This window comes from Dermacentor andersoni, chromosome 6, assembly GCF_023375885.2.
Source record: "Dermacentor andersoni chromosome 6, qqDerAnde1_hic_scaffold, whole genome shotgun sequence".
Lineage (NCBI taxonomy): Eukaryota > Metazoa > Arthropoda > Arachnida > Ixodida > Ixodidae > Dermacentor > Dermacentor andersoni.
In genome coordinates this window covers 91,442,748-91,457,383 of record NC_092819.1, presented here as the reverse complement: position 1 = coordinate 91,457,383, position 14,636 = coordinate 91,442,748, and the positions used below count along the sequence as shown (strand labels likewise).

The 14,636-nt window shown below is 44.1% G+C and overlaps 1 protein-coding gene across 2 annotated transcripts in view; it reads right to left on the bottom strand.

Moving 5' to 3' along the window:
* The window catches only part of LOC126522575 (uncharacterized), a 51,473-nt gene that overhangs the window by 26,147 nt on the left and 10,690 nt on the right, over positions 1–14,636 (bottom strand). Inside the window, exons 5-6 of one of the 2 annotated variants that reach the window (XM_055066475.2) lie at positions 8,191–8,244; positions 4,853–4,983 (exon numbers count right to left, since the gene is read on the bottom strand). In XM_055066475.2, coding sequence (XP_054922450.2) covers positions 4,853–4,983; positions 8,191–8,244 — 185 coding nt within the window. The remainder of the gene's footprint in view (positions 1–4,852; positions 4,984–8,190; positions 8,245–14,636) is intronic. The other variant, XM_055066476.2, reaches the window with a different exon arrangement.

Genomic DNA, 14,636 nt, shown 5'->3' with positions numbered 1-14,636 from the left:
AAGAAAGCACTCTCAAAATAAACTGTTCTTTTCTTACTGGCGTATGTGCTGTCCAGGCGTCAGTTACTACAGTGGCGAGGAGGCATGGTCTCGCCCGTGCAGGCCGGTGCAATCCACGAAATGGCGTGGAGCGGCCGCATTGCAGAATTTAATGTTAATGGTGGTGCGACATGGGAAGAATAGGTCAATCGCATTGAATTGTCCTGTGCCATCAACAAGTTGACCCCGGACGCAGACAAGAGGGCTGTGTTGCTTGGCTGTTGCGGACCGGAAATGTACTCTTTCATAGCGACGCTCATCAAACCTCTGCAGCTGCCGAATGTCGATTACAAGGCTATAACCGACACCGTGAAGAAACACATCGAGCCAAGGCCATCAGCACTCTATTTGAGGTATGTGTTTTCGAAATGGGACCAGGAAAGCGGGGAATCTGTTGCTGACTATATCGCCGTTTTGCGCAGATTAACCGCAAACCGTGGATTCGGCGAGGACAAGTTCTCGCTTAATGAAATGCTCCGTGACCGGTTGGTTTTTGGAATCGCTGATGCGGTGGTTTAGCAACGGCTGTTGGCAGAAAAAGAACTGACGTTCGAAGTCGCATACGAGCTCGCAGTCACAGCGGAAACTATGGCTAAGCAGCAGAAAGCGATAAGTGTAACCCGACACGAGAAAGAAGTTCAGCACGGAATGACCGCGAAGTTCGGCGCGTAAGCCATGAAGGGAAGCACAGAACAAAGCAAAGGCAACCGTGTCGTGGGGGCTGCTCAGCAGTTTGAGTGGCGCTGTTTTCGATGTTTTGGCAACCACAGGGCGATGTGTTGCCGGTTCAAGAACGCCGTATGTTTCAGCTGCTCACGGAAAGGAACATAGCAAAAGCTTGTTGTGGTATTCAGGCGCAAGAACAAGATCACCTGGATGAAGATCATGCTGTCGCTGCAGAAATGGAATACAGTCACTTATTTTGTATTAGTCAAGTAACAAGCAGCATTCTGAGGTACATTGTTGATGTCAAGATTGCCGGCGAGCAGGTGAAAATAGAAGTGGACTCAGGGGCAGCGCGGTCCATTATCAGCCAGAAAGAGTTTAAGAAGCTATTAGTGGCAAAGCATGGGAAGCTGCAAGAACCAGACGCTCGGCTCGTCACCTGGACCAAGCAAGGTCTCGAAGTTTCAGGAAAAATTGTGGTGCCAGTAAAGTTCAAGGGCAGAAACTGCCAGTTGCCATTACTGGTTGTCAAGAATGACGGGAACACATTGCTTGCCCGAGATTGGTTCGGGGCATTGCAGATAGAAGTAACAGGCCTTCATCACATCAGTAAGAATCGAGAAGCTTTCACTGCCAGGTTCCCGGAAGTTTTTAGCGAGTCTTTGCCTGGCGCGGCGTTACCGCCTGTTAACATTGAGCTTAAGGACGATGTGTCACCACATTTCCTTAAATGCCAAAGCGTGCCGTTTGCCTGGAAGGATGCTGTTATGAACGAACTGAATAGGCTCGTGGCACAGGGAATCTTAGAGCCAACACAATATTCAGAGTGGGCCGCTCCCATTGTGGTGGTACGAAAAAAGAATGGCTTGCTCAGGATTTGCGGGGATTATCGAAGCAATATCAACCTGGCTGTCAGGAGCAACAGCAACATGTATCCCCTACTGACCAGCAAGGAGCGTTTTGATGAGCTGGAAAAAGGGTGTATTTTCCCAAAGTTAGACCTGGCACGGGCGTATCAGCAACTTTTGGTCGACGATAAGAGCGCTGAACTGTTCGCAATAAACACTGTCTAAACACAGTGTACGGCGTATCTGTGGCACCTGGTCTGTTCCAAAGGGCCATGGGCACAATACTAGCTGGACTTCCGCAAGTAGCCGTATACCTAGACGACATTCTGGTGGTCAGCGAGACAGAAGAGGAACATGAACTTGTGCTTACTGACGCATTTAGCCATCTAGCCAAGGCTGGAATCAGGGTGCATGCAAACAAATGCGAGTTTTTCAAGCAAAACCTGGAGTTCCTGGGCCATCACATTGACAAAAATGGCGTCTATCTGGCCAAAACCAAAATAGGGGCAATCCACAAAGCCCCGGCCCAGCCAACAAGAAAGAGATACAGGCATTTTTAGGTTATTACAATCAGTTCTTGCAGGGTAGGTCTGAAACAGCCGAAAAGCTTTATTGTTTGCTTGATAAAAATGCCAACTGGAAGTGGGAGGAGGAGCATCAAATGGCGTTCGAAGGCCTAATTAAGGTCGGTAACGTCAGAGTCTTTGCCGGTACGTTTTAACGAAAGTGCTCCCTTTGTATTGTCGTGTGATGCGTCCCCTGTAGGTGTAGGTGCAGTATTGGCTCACTGTGACAACTCAGGAAATGAGCAACTGATTGCCTACGCATCGAGGACACTCATGAAGGCTGAACGGAACTACACTCAATTTGACCAAGAAGCTTTAGCCATTTTGGTTGGTGTTCATCATTTTCACCAATACTTAGCCGGGCGAAGATTTCTCATTTTCGCAAACCATAAACCACTCTAAGGAATATTTCGGAGGGAAAAACAAATTCCCAAAGTTCTGTCACCTCGCATGCTGCGTTGGAGTTTAATGATGTCGGCATATGAGTACCAACTCGAGTACTGCAAAACGCAGGACCACGCTAATGCGAACTATCTGAGCAGGTTGCCGGCCAAGGGCTTTCATCGTAGAGTACCCACCAGTCACCGCTGGGGATATATGGACGTCGCAAGACTTCGAACTTTCAGAGGTGATGAAATGGATCATTGACGGTTGGTTGAAAGAGCAGGTTCCCTAAGCATATGGTGCATACGAGGTAAGACAGTATCAACCGTCTGTGCACAGAGATTGCATGGTCTGGGGAAACCGCGTGGTAGTTCCATCGGCATCACAAAGGCATGTATTCGTCCTGCTGCACGCAAATCATCCGGGAGTATCGGCCATGAGAGCAGTCGCGAGATCCTATGTTTGGTGGCCTTGGATGGACACGCAGATTGAAGAATTTGTGCAGCACTACACGGCGTGTCAACAAAACAGGCAAAGTGAACCCAGAGTGCCTACCCAGTTTTGGACAAAACCGGAGCGGCTGTGGAGCAGGATCCATCTCGACTTTACAGGGCCCATTGACGGCGCCATGTTTTTAGTGGTCGTGTACGCCTTCTTAGGGTGGAGGTGGAAATAATGACGTCAGCGCGCTCGTCTGTCGTGATTGAACGGCTATGTAAGATGTTCGCGACTTACGGGCTGCCGGACTTAATTGTGTTTGACAATGGTGCAGCATTTATGAGAGAAGAAATGCAGTCCTTCTTCAAGCTAAATGGCATTCAATACATGTATACTGCCACTTTCCACCCGTCAAGTAATGGCAGAGCAGAACGCATGGTACGCATGGTGCGCAAGTTGAAAGGTGTACTTAAGAAGCACAGCCAGAAACACTAGCGTGTAAAGTCTCTCAGTTTTTGTTCAAACAACATTCCACACCCCATTCAGAGCCAGGCAAGGCCCCTGCAGAGCTCATGTTGGGAAGGAACTTGAGGTCAAGCCTGGCACGACAGCGCCCAGGCACGATGCATGCAGAGTGCATGCAGCAGTTACCACCACAATGTTTTCCGTGTGGCGACTCTGCTTATATAACAAATTTTCACTCAGGTCCAAAGTGGTTGGCGGCTCGAGTGCTGCGGCGCCGGGGTCACATTATGTACGAGGTCCAGACGTCAGATGGAAGCACACATCGACGCCATCGGGACCACGTACGAAAGGCTTGGGACCCAACACCCGTGACCGCACCAGGTGGTGCAAGTACCTCGTTTGCTCTACCCGAACCCTCATGTTTGGTGCCTGCGCTTTCCCCTGCAGAACCACTGGTTTTGAGACGCTCTACCCGTCATCGACACTCAGTGCACATGGTTTCGTTGATCACTGGGAAGGGATGTGATATCGCATTAGTGACGTCGTGCGGTGGGGTACCAGCGAAGCAATGAAGTTTGCACTGTTATCGTATTGACCACCTAGAGCGCAGATAAGGGCGCCGCTTCACCTACTTAAAGAAGGCACTCTTGAAATAAACTGTTCTTTTCTTACTGGCTTATCTGCTGTACGGGCGTCAGTTACTACAGAGCATGCAGCAGTAAACTAGGTGAAGCTGGAATAGTCCCAAACCACCGCGGTTGCAGCCACCGCAGATGAAAGAAAAAAAGTCAGTTTTCGGAGGACGAGGAACAGCAGCATAATAAGAATTTGTTCTAGAAGTCACAGTAGGTTGCGGCACCTGCCGAGCAACGCTAGATGGTGCTTTGTTCCAAAAAGGCCCATTTTTTTTCTTTTTTTTCGAAGCTTTCCCATGCCGCCGTTCATGTATGGTTATGAGCACTTGGGATTTGTTTCTGCTGCCATACATGTGCAGCAGTAACCCTTAAAGGGTTAAAGGAATGACACCCTTGAAGGCATATATCTGTTGCATTGAACATATTTAGGTAGCATTTGTTCTTTCTTTGTGTAATTCGGCAGAGAACTGAGCTGCTAACCAGCGCATCTGTAGTGTCAGTATAGGTGGACATGAAGTGCGTGTCAAAAAACTACCACAGCTGGCTTCCGGTGACGAACGTGGTCTACAGCTTGGTTGCACCAGAGCATGCACCCTTTGGACTGGTGCCTTTGTATCACCGGTGAAAATCCAGCCTTTGACCACCAACTACCGCCCATAAAAACAGGCAAAAGAGCCAAAGAAAGCCACTTGTTTTAAAAACACCTAGTAGGTGCCGCTACTCCAACTCTAACCAATTTCTCTTCAGGACTCCTTCGCTATTGCTGTGCACTGGAGCAGAGAGCTGACGGGAGGAATGCAAGCACAATCACCTGCCGCTCGGCCTTCTGCACAGCTGCCTGCAGCTGCCAGGTGCCTTCCTGGAAGCCCAGGTAGTGCTGGAACAGGGCACCGAGCTTCTCCTCAGCTGTTTCGTGGGGCTCCAGGATTTTCAGCACATTTTCTGCAAACACAAGAAGGGGTTGTTCTTTGAAAAGCCTATTTGCCTTTCCTTGGTGGAAAAAAGACTGGTCACTAGTGGAGAAAGTGGGAGTTCGTGCTTCAGAATTTTTGCGCTCAAACTATAATGCCTTTTCACACATTTGGGCCATTTCTATTACAGTCTAGCAAAGACCACGTGTTAATACTTTTGTACAGGTGGCGGCCAAATCAAAATACCAGTGATGGCTCCCTCGGAATAACAAAAGGCAATCAGGAACGCCATACCTTTAAATACTGCAGGCACTAAAAAAGCAACTGAGATATGTCACTGCTGTGATGTTTTCAATGTACTGTTAGTCTGCATTACACAATGTCAGCTTTTGGAATTCTGCCTTACATGCTGTAGCTATACAGCAGCCCAAGTGATGCCCCACCAAAGGCTTTTTGAAGCTGCAACAGCCTTTTTTGTTTGTTTTTAGCTGCCCTTAAAATAGGAGTTATAATGGACCACCAGGTGCTGCGAGAAAATTTGGATATCTCCACACCTCGCCATAGAAACCCAATGTGAACGAGTCAGTAAGATGCAACAGTTGCAGAGAAGGTGTCTGGTCTGCACAGCATGTAGCACTGAAGCCACAAAAGAAAAATCTACAAATCTGTACAATTAAGAGCTCTATCCGATTTTTCTTTTTGTCAGTGATGCAACAGTAGCTGAGCAAAGCATGCAATTTGTGTCAGACAAGTAAGCTTCAATTTCAATTTTTATTCTTACAAACATAAAAATATATGTTACAAAGAAGACATAAATACAGAAGAACAACTCACAGTCAAAAGGCTGAAAGTGAGACCTTCTGTTAATAAATGCATTAAGAAAAAAAAGCTACGATTAACAGCATCAAGGTATTCAGAAAAAGCTAAAGTCATACGAAGAACTATACAGCATAAAATAAATAAACACATTACAATATCAAAAAACAAGCTGTAGATAGCACAAATAATATTTCGAATGACCTATTTAATAACAACGAGAAGAAAGGGGGTTAACCGAGGGGCCCGATATTTATTAGTCATATCATAAGAAGCCAACAAACACTGACACTAAGGACAACATAGGGGAAATTACTTGTGCTGAATAAATGAAATAAAGAAACTATAAGTTAATGGAAATTAAAGTGGATGAAAAAACAACTGGCCGCAGGTGGGAACCGAACCCACAGCCTTCGCAGTTCCATGTCCGCCGTCAAGGTCTCTGAGTGGTGGCGCTGGCTAACACTCCCAGTGTTCTACTAGGACACATAAATACCCAAGAATGTGGATGGAAAAACGACGCCGCGGTAGCTCAATTGGTAGAGCATCGCACGCGAAATGTAAAGGTTGCGGGTTCGGTTCCCACCTGCGGCAAGTTGTTTTTTCATCCACTTTAATTTCCATTCACTTATAGTTTCTTTATTTCATTTATTAAGCACAAGTAATTTCCCCTATCTTGTCCTTGGTGTCAGTGTTTGTTGGCTTCTTATGATATGACTATTCAATAACAAGTATCACTAAGTTCCCTTTGGAATGACCCAATGGACACCTGTAAGCAATGAATTCTATAATGATACAAAAATTTGCAGTGAACTTGCCATGAAAGGTCCTGTGCTGTAGTAAGAGTAAAATAATGAAGCAAAGCAGGTCAACAGAATTTGAGGACATTGACTTGGATGTAGCAAAGGAAATGGGAGGTTTCCAATAACAGACTTACGCATACTTTCAGTTATGTAACTGAAACATGGCTACATGATGACGCTGATGACATGTTGATAGCAGGATACCGCCGATGTTTAGGCTAGATGGAGAGTCACAGAGAGGGAATGATGCTGTTCTACTAAGAAACACTCTCATCACCTCGCCGCAGACAGTCGTGAACACCTGTTTTTAGAAGTACACTGCTGGGCCAAGCTGTCACAGTGAGTGCAGTATATCACTTTGTCATTGCCATCAGAATTTCTTTCAAGGCTGCTAGATCATATGACAGCAGAAGTTATGGAAAGGTTACTATGGCAGGCGCCTTTAACTTGCCTATGGTTGACTGGTGGAGTGCATCAATGCCTGAACTGGGATAACTTAACAATTGTATTTCAATGACATTCCTTGTCGCGTTTTGTCAGTGGTCAAAGCAGCGCTCTGCCAGCGTTATCAACGAGATCTGATGGTCATGAACAGCACATAAGAGTGCCGCAGAATCAAGTCAAAGAAATTGCTACTTTATACCGGCCCTGGATTACATGGTAGCCCATTCTTATGCTTGCATGCAACTTAGATAAGTTGTGCTTAAACCAACTCATATGATAGATGATGGTGGCTCAATGCTAGACATGGTTTTGTAAACAGAACTCTGTAATTATGACGTGTCAATGATGAGGGTACATCTGACCATAAATTAGCACAGTACACACGCACTCTTGATGACATCAGTACTAAATCTACAAATTCAGTAAAGATAATAAGGATTTTTTTTTTTCGTGCTGATGATTAATCCATCCTATACAGACTGAGAACTTGACCTTCTGTCATTAATGATGCTGGTGCACTATAAAAAGCTATTCACAGCTGCAGTTTAAACCAGTGGGTGGACAGACATAAAAAACATCTGTAGCTGTGCTACCATCGATCGCAGTGAACAATGACAAGATCATCAAGCCAGCGGCAAGGACGGTTGGTATACCAAGGGGGTTCCACCACTTGTAATAAATGTGGCCGCAGCAAATTGTAACAGTGACCACTACAAATTTTCTACATGTCATTTAAAATGCGCTAATAAGAGAATGACCGCCTATGCGGAGCATATTAAATGTCTTGAAATAATCTGTCAAGTGTCGTCAGCTGCACAAAAAAAAAGTACTCTTCACTGACACTGCATTAATTCATTAAGACTAGTATGGAGACTTTTAGTATTACATGGGCAGCGAAAGCAACCACACTAAAAAAAAAATTATCACAACTGCACTTTGGTAACTAACCCTATGTATATCGCTAATTTATTGAATGAGTATTTTCCATTCAGTTTTCTTGACCGATGACGACATGCAGAGCCAAGCTTCATTGTTCTGATGCACCCAGAAATAACAGCATAAAGTCTATTCGCCCTTCTATTAAAGAAGAAAGAGAAATTGTCCGGAGGCCTAGAAAATGTCCCTATGTCTTCCTGCACCGGTATGCCAAGCCAGTGTCTCATATCTTGACTGACCTTTTATGAACAGTGGAGCAGTACTGGATGACTGGCATGTTGCTTGTGTGGTTGCTGTTCATAAGAAAGGAGACGACTTCATTAAAAATATATATATATATATATTTCCTGATAGCTTTAACTTCATGTTGTAAACTTTTAGAGCATATAATCCCACATTAGGTCACTCTTCTAAACCTAATAAGCTACTTTTAGAGTTCACGTACAGTTTTCACAAAGATTTTTACACTGAACACCATTAGTAGTAGCACTTCCCAACAAAGCTCCTCACACTGGACGTTTCTGGTCAAGTCAATCAGCTGATTCTTGACTTTAGCAAAGCATTTTATTTGATAGCATTTCTCATGGCAAATCATTAAAAAAAGCTGCAAATGTTAGGTCCCAAATCATACTTAAGTAATATAACACAATTTCTGGACATAAACGGCATTGTCTTTATGCTATTACCAGTTTCCTCTGATGCACCCCAAGGAAGCCCTCTCAGTCTGATTCTTTGCCTATTATATGTCAATAGTATCACGCAACAAGTCCGTACTGATGCACATATCTGGTTACTCATGTATGACTGTTATAGCATAGGAAGATAACCCACCACGGGTTTTAAAGTAGTCTTAACATTAGTTTAGAAGAAACATGAAAATGGTGCGCATCCTGGTCCATGAAGCTTAACTCTGACAGAACAGTACTGCTTCTTGTCACAAACAAGAAACAAACATTCGAATTTTCACACCACATTAACGGCACATGAATAAGAAAAAAAGAAGTTGAAGACTACAAGTATCTGAGTGTGACATTTACTAAAAACCTGTTGTAGTCCACTCGCATCGCTGCCACTTGCGCATTTGCTACGTGTAAACGCTGAGTGTTAAAACACAAACTCAAGACTGCACCACTAGACATAAAGCTTCTTGCCTAGATTTACTTTACCTAAACGCTAATACACATGCATTGCGTGTGATCCCTTCTACATAATGCACGAACAAAATTTATAAATATTACAAGGGCCTGCTGTCCGTTTTATTTTTAATAAATGTCGAGCAACAGACGAGCTACCCTAACTTATGCTTGATAACAACATATCCACACACAAACAATAAAGGAAAACAGCTAGGTTGATGTTCCCTTACAATCTTCCTAGTAAACCACTCGGACTCGACACACGCACTTATAGACAATCGTTTGCCCATCACGCAACCAGGCATTGTCACTCTCAATATCTGCCTTTCTGCAAAACATTTTTTCACCAAACACCGCAAAGGTTTCAAACATGTTTCCAAAAAGTGTGTGTACAACATTCTCAACAGTTTTTACTGGAGTTGCTATACATATGTGGCAACTTACAAAGTTTGTTTTTCTGAATGGTTTAGGCTTGATATTTATTTTTCTGTGGCAATTTGAAAAAAAGAAAGGCAATGGCAATATAAATATCACCTGTAGAAATAAATCAGAAAAGAATACAACACCAACAATGTTATCTATGGCATTATTGTCTGAGCAATCATAAGCATTACCATACAACATACTTGCAGGTATCCTATGTAACAGCTCCTGTGCTCGATCTATTTTCATCTGGATGCAGGAGCCAGAAACTGAAATGCAGTTATGCTAAACCTCAATATAACAAAACAGCTAAAATTGACAATGTGTTTCATTATATAAAATATGACCTTTTATTAAAATAAGTACAGTCATTTGCGGGATATTTCTTACAAAGAAGGAACCACAAAAATTTCTGGCTTATCAAGCTATTGAAAAAAGAACTAATTTTAATGAGAAAAAAATTCATTTTGTTGAATTTGAGAGTTGGCCACCAAAAGTAGTTTCATGCCGTGTCGACATCTTCGAATCTGCGGTACGAAGCATGATCTGTGACGCTTTCGCACACACTCCGCTGCCATGGCCCATAATGTCACCCGCAGTGCGACGACGCTATCATGAAAAGCGCAGGCAGAGGGAAGCGAACGCTTCGTGTGCCTTCCCTTGCACGTGTGCAAGGACGGCACACACCAAGCCACCATCCTTTACAGCTCAACCTTGCATACTTTTCCTAGCACATGCACAGTGCGCAGGGTGTCGTAGGATCTTATCGTACTTAGACTTTATACGGAACATGACAGCAAGACGGTCTTGCTGTAATGCTTCTCCGCCACGGCGATCGCTGTATGACGTGTGGCACACGATTCGAGAGGTGCATTTGCAAGCAGACGCATGCATGTAATTCAACCATTTGACCATCTGTGCCCACGGCCGGTTCCACTTATTGCCTTGGCATTTCTTCACGGTGACAATGAAATTTCGTTATATTGAAATTGTGTATAAACACACTTAGTTATATTGCGGTTCAAAATACATGATGTTCTATGGACTGTAGGATATAAAAATTAAATGCCTCATTACATCAAGAATTTTATTAAACTGAAGTTCGTTATATCAAAGTTTAACAGTACAGTAAAACCTCGGTAAACCGTACTCGCTTAAACAGTAGTTTCGTTTTAAAAGCAGTAAAATCAAATCCCCGACTGAGCGGCCATTGAATATGTGTTTTGTATCCGCATAAACCGTACCAGCTTAATGTGTACGCATTGGTTAAAATGTAGCGTTTCCACTTTTCGTCGCGCAAACACGGCAGTGGGTCGTCTCCATCGGGCGGCCCGGCAGAACAACAAGCCTCAGATATCGTAACAACGGCCTCCAAGCGCCCTGTGCGTTTGCGCGTGAAGCAACATCAACATCAACATCATTTCGACGCCGTGCCAGAGAGCGTTGTGGCGTCGTGCAAGCAAGTCGCGTCATGCCGAAGCTCGGATAAAAAACGCGCCGGGTGCTCAGCATAGAAGAAAAATTAGACATCGTCCATGCTATCGAACGTCACACGAAGAAGTTGGTGCTGGCACGTGACAGGGATCTGCTGTTGACTACAGTGTGAGGCATTTGGAATGCTAAGAAGTTGCTCGGCAGCGCTGCTGCGACTGCGATGACACGTCAGCTACGAGGTTCGACTTTTCGCCATCATTGCCTCTGTTGTTGCCAAAGTGTTGACTAGCGACAGTGATGAGGACGACACGGAAAGCGACAGCACAGGCGATTCAGGCCCGACAGTGGCAGAAGCTGCGCGTTACGTCAGCCTCATGAATGCAATCGTCGCGATGAGAGCAGGGTGCGATAACATAACTATTCCAAATGAAAATTATTCTGAACTCCGGCATCCGACAAAGAAAAAGGCACCCGGGAACTTCTGCAGCGCTACTGCGCGCTTGCCCGGAGAATACATAACGCCAACGAGGAATCTGCCATGCGAGTGTTTGCCGAGAAGAGGGGGCTGGCTGAAAAGCTTTCACGCAGCTTTAGTAAGTTTGAAGCCGCTGTCGTCGTGCTAGGCCGCTGCGGCATCAAATGAAAATAACACTTTTTTCGCGTGAAGTGAATAAATACTGCATGTTTTTTCCCCTTTCATCGCACTCTCTTTGAGGTCCGTTTTCGACAGGTAAGTGGGCGATCTATATATACCGATATGACCGTTTAGTACGTACCGATATATATACCAATATGACCGTTTAGTACGTACCGATATATATACCGATATGACCGTTTAGTTTGTACTTTTTCCGAGCTGCGACCAACTACGGTTTAACGAGTTTTCACTGTACTAAACGAAGCACTGACTGACCTAGAACATGAGAAACTAACCTTAGAAAATAACCTATGCAACCAAGAAATCCACATTGAATGGTTGCCCTTTTTGCCCTGCTATATAAATTATCCTTTTCTGTAGATATTTAAGAAGATTTAGGGTCAAGAATGGTTCAACTGTGGCAAAATACTTACTTTTGAAAGGTGCTAATGACATGGCAGCTGTAAATGCATTGACAATGGCAACGTAAATTTTACGTAAGCAATTTTGGCATTGTCATGCTCCTTATCTGAAAACCAGTCACACTGTTCAATAACATTAAGGGAAAGATGGGAGGAGTGGGACGGTTGAAGGAGAAGGACAGTTCAAATGTTTTAAACACTGTTTGAGCTACACATTGCGGAAGTACGTCAGAGATACTGCCACTGTGTGTGCGTGGTTTCTATAGTAACCTGTGGCTACATCGTGGTGCAGATACGTGGGTGAATGGAAAATGGCCTTTCTGACTACACAAAGTAACTAGTAGTTTTGTGGTGACCACTCTGAAGTCCAAACAGCAGGGCAGATGTGCAAATGAACAGTAATCTTTCAGACTTGCATTTCTTGAGTGTTTTCTGCCACTGTGCTCTTAAGCTTATTTAATGGTTCTTCCATATGAAAAGTGATTTCGCCCTGTCCTGTGTACTTAAGTGGAATGGCATCGCACAATACAGGGAGGAGCAAGACACCTGCTCCACCCAGCCTTAACCATTTGAGGGTCAATGACGTAAATATACGGCGCCGCGAAAAAAGTCCAAAATGGTCGATGCCGTATATTTAGGGCGCCGTCTGTATGTTTAAAAAGTGTGCCAATTTCCTAACTTTTTCTTTTCTGTCATGTGCTGCCACTATGTGGGAATACAGGGAATTTTTTTCGCGTGCCTCCCTCTCTCGGTTTTAGTTGCATGGTTTGTTTTAGCGCTAGTTCACTCCTGCGTGTCTATATAATACCTCTTGCGCATTGGCGTGCGCGCGGGCGGGTGGCGGTTTGGGTTTTGTTCTGCGGGCGGTTTCGGCTTCTTGCACTTGCAAGACTGATGGCTATCTCGTTATTAATCGCTCAAAGGGCGACCGCTTGTTTTTCGCTCGTTTAGTGCTCACGGGGGTGCGCATAGGAAGGATGCCGCCATGCAAGCGTTTTCGTTGCTTTCTTTTTTTTTGAGACTCGCGAAAACTAATTGCCTCTGGTTGGCGATAAGATGAAGATTAGCGGAAGTTGGTCACATGTTTTGCTTTTTTGACGGGCACACAACCACAGTTTTCTTGAGTGCGAGCACCTACGCAGTTCGATTACGCTCTGAACGTACATATTAGTCTAAGAGCAGGAACATTTGAGTCTTGCGAAATATTCTCGTGTGCGCATTTTCAAAGCCTTGAACTATACAATGCATCAAATTTTCAATTCTTATAAGTTTATTTTCTTTGTTATTGTTGTTAGTATTCATAAATGAAGAGTACATATATACCAATGCAATATATTTTTTTCTCACTTTACGATCACCCTAGAAAAACCATGGTAAATTTTTTTCGAAATAACTCCCTAAGAAGAATTGGAATCTGCAATAAAAAAATCGACCCTGGGAGGTCGCATATGGTGAAAAAAATCAACCCTCAAAGGGTTAACTGTGCTACACATTTTGGTTACATTAATCACACATTTACCCGCTATAATTGGCTACTTATTGCTTGTTTATAGCTCACTCCTAAAGCCATTTTAGAGCACAATTATCTGATATAAGCCTGTATACTGCAGGATAAACGGACTGGCCCAAGAATCGTGCCAGAGAAAGGCATTTAAGATACAGCCAGCACATAGAGTGACAAGTCCGTTTACTTGATTTCGGAATAAACCAAGCTGAAGTGCAATTTAGTCCTCCCTGACAATGAGCTGCAGAGCCCCCCCACCGAGCAAACGAGTTTCAAGGTGCCCCAGTGAAGGTTAAAAGAACACTTACTTTTCGGCAATTGTGCTTGCATGATTTTTTGGCAAAAGATCAGTCAACTTTCAGAAAAGCAACATCAAGAGTGCTGATGGCATGGATATAATGGTGAAGGTCATGAAAGAAAGAGAAATATGAGCATCCTTCTTACCCACCTGTCTGGATCTATGTTCAGCATAAAGCAAATACATTGTGCCAAGGCTGCAAGAGTGACAGGGGAAACCAAAGACTGAGGTCCTTGTTTTTGTTCAGTGTTGACTAGCCCACACATAAGGCCGAGCTACGTTTTATGGCTGGATGCACACGTCCCATTGCTCCAATGTATGCCCCACTACTCGCAACAGAAAGGGTGAAGTGGGACACATTTCGTTGCTCAGTTTTTTTTTTTTTTCTACAAATCCTCCAAACATCCTCAAAGAAAAAGCATCTGTGCTACTGTAGTTGAATGCCTGGTGAAAATTTATAGCAGTTAAGCTTGTACCTACGTGACCGATGAAGTAAGCAAAAATTGAATTATAAAAGCTGTTCCATTCCTCCCACTTCTCCACAATGAAAAAGCAAATTAGTGAAGCAGCTCCTGAAGTACCTATTCCTGTTTTGCTCATGAAAGAACATTTTATGTGCAAATGTAGGGTAATGGTTGGTAACAGGCACCTCGATAACACAAGTGTCAGGGGAAGTAATGAGATATCCTTATATGTGATCCATGATAGTGGCATCTCCATGAACTAAAGGATAAGGTGGCATGCATATGAGGGGCTCGTGACCATAGCCATAAACCACATGAGAGCACATGCTATTGAGTGCAACAGTGCAACAGTTGTATTCAATAGGTG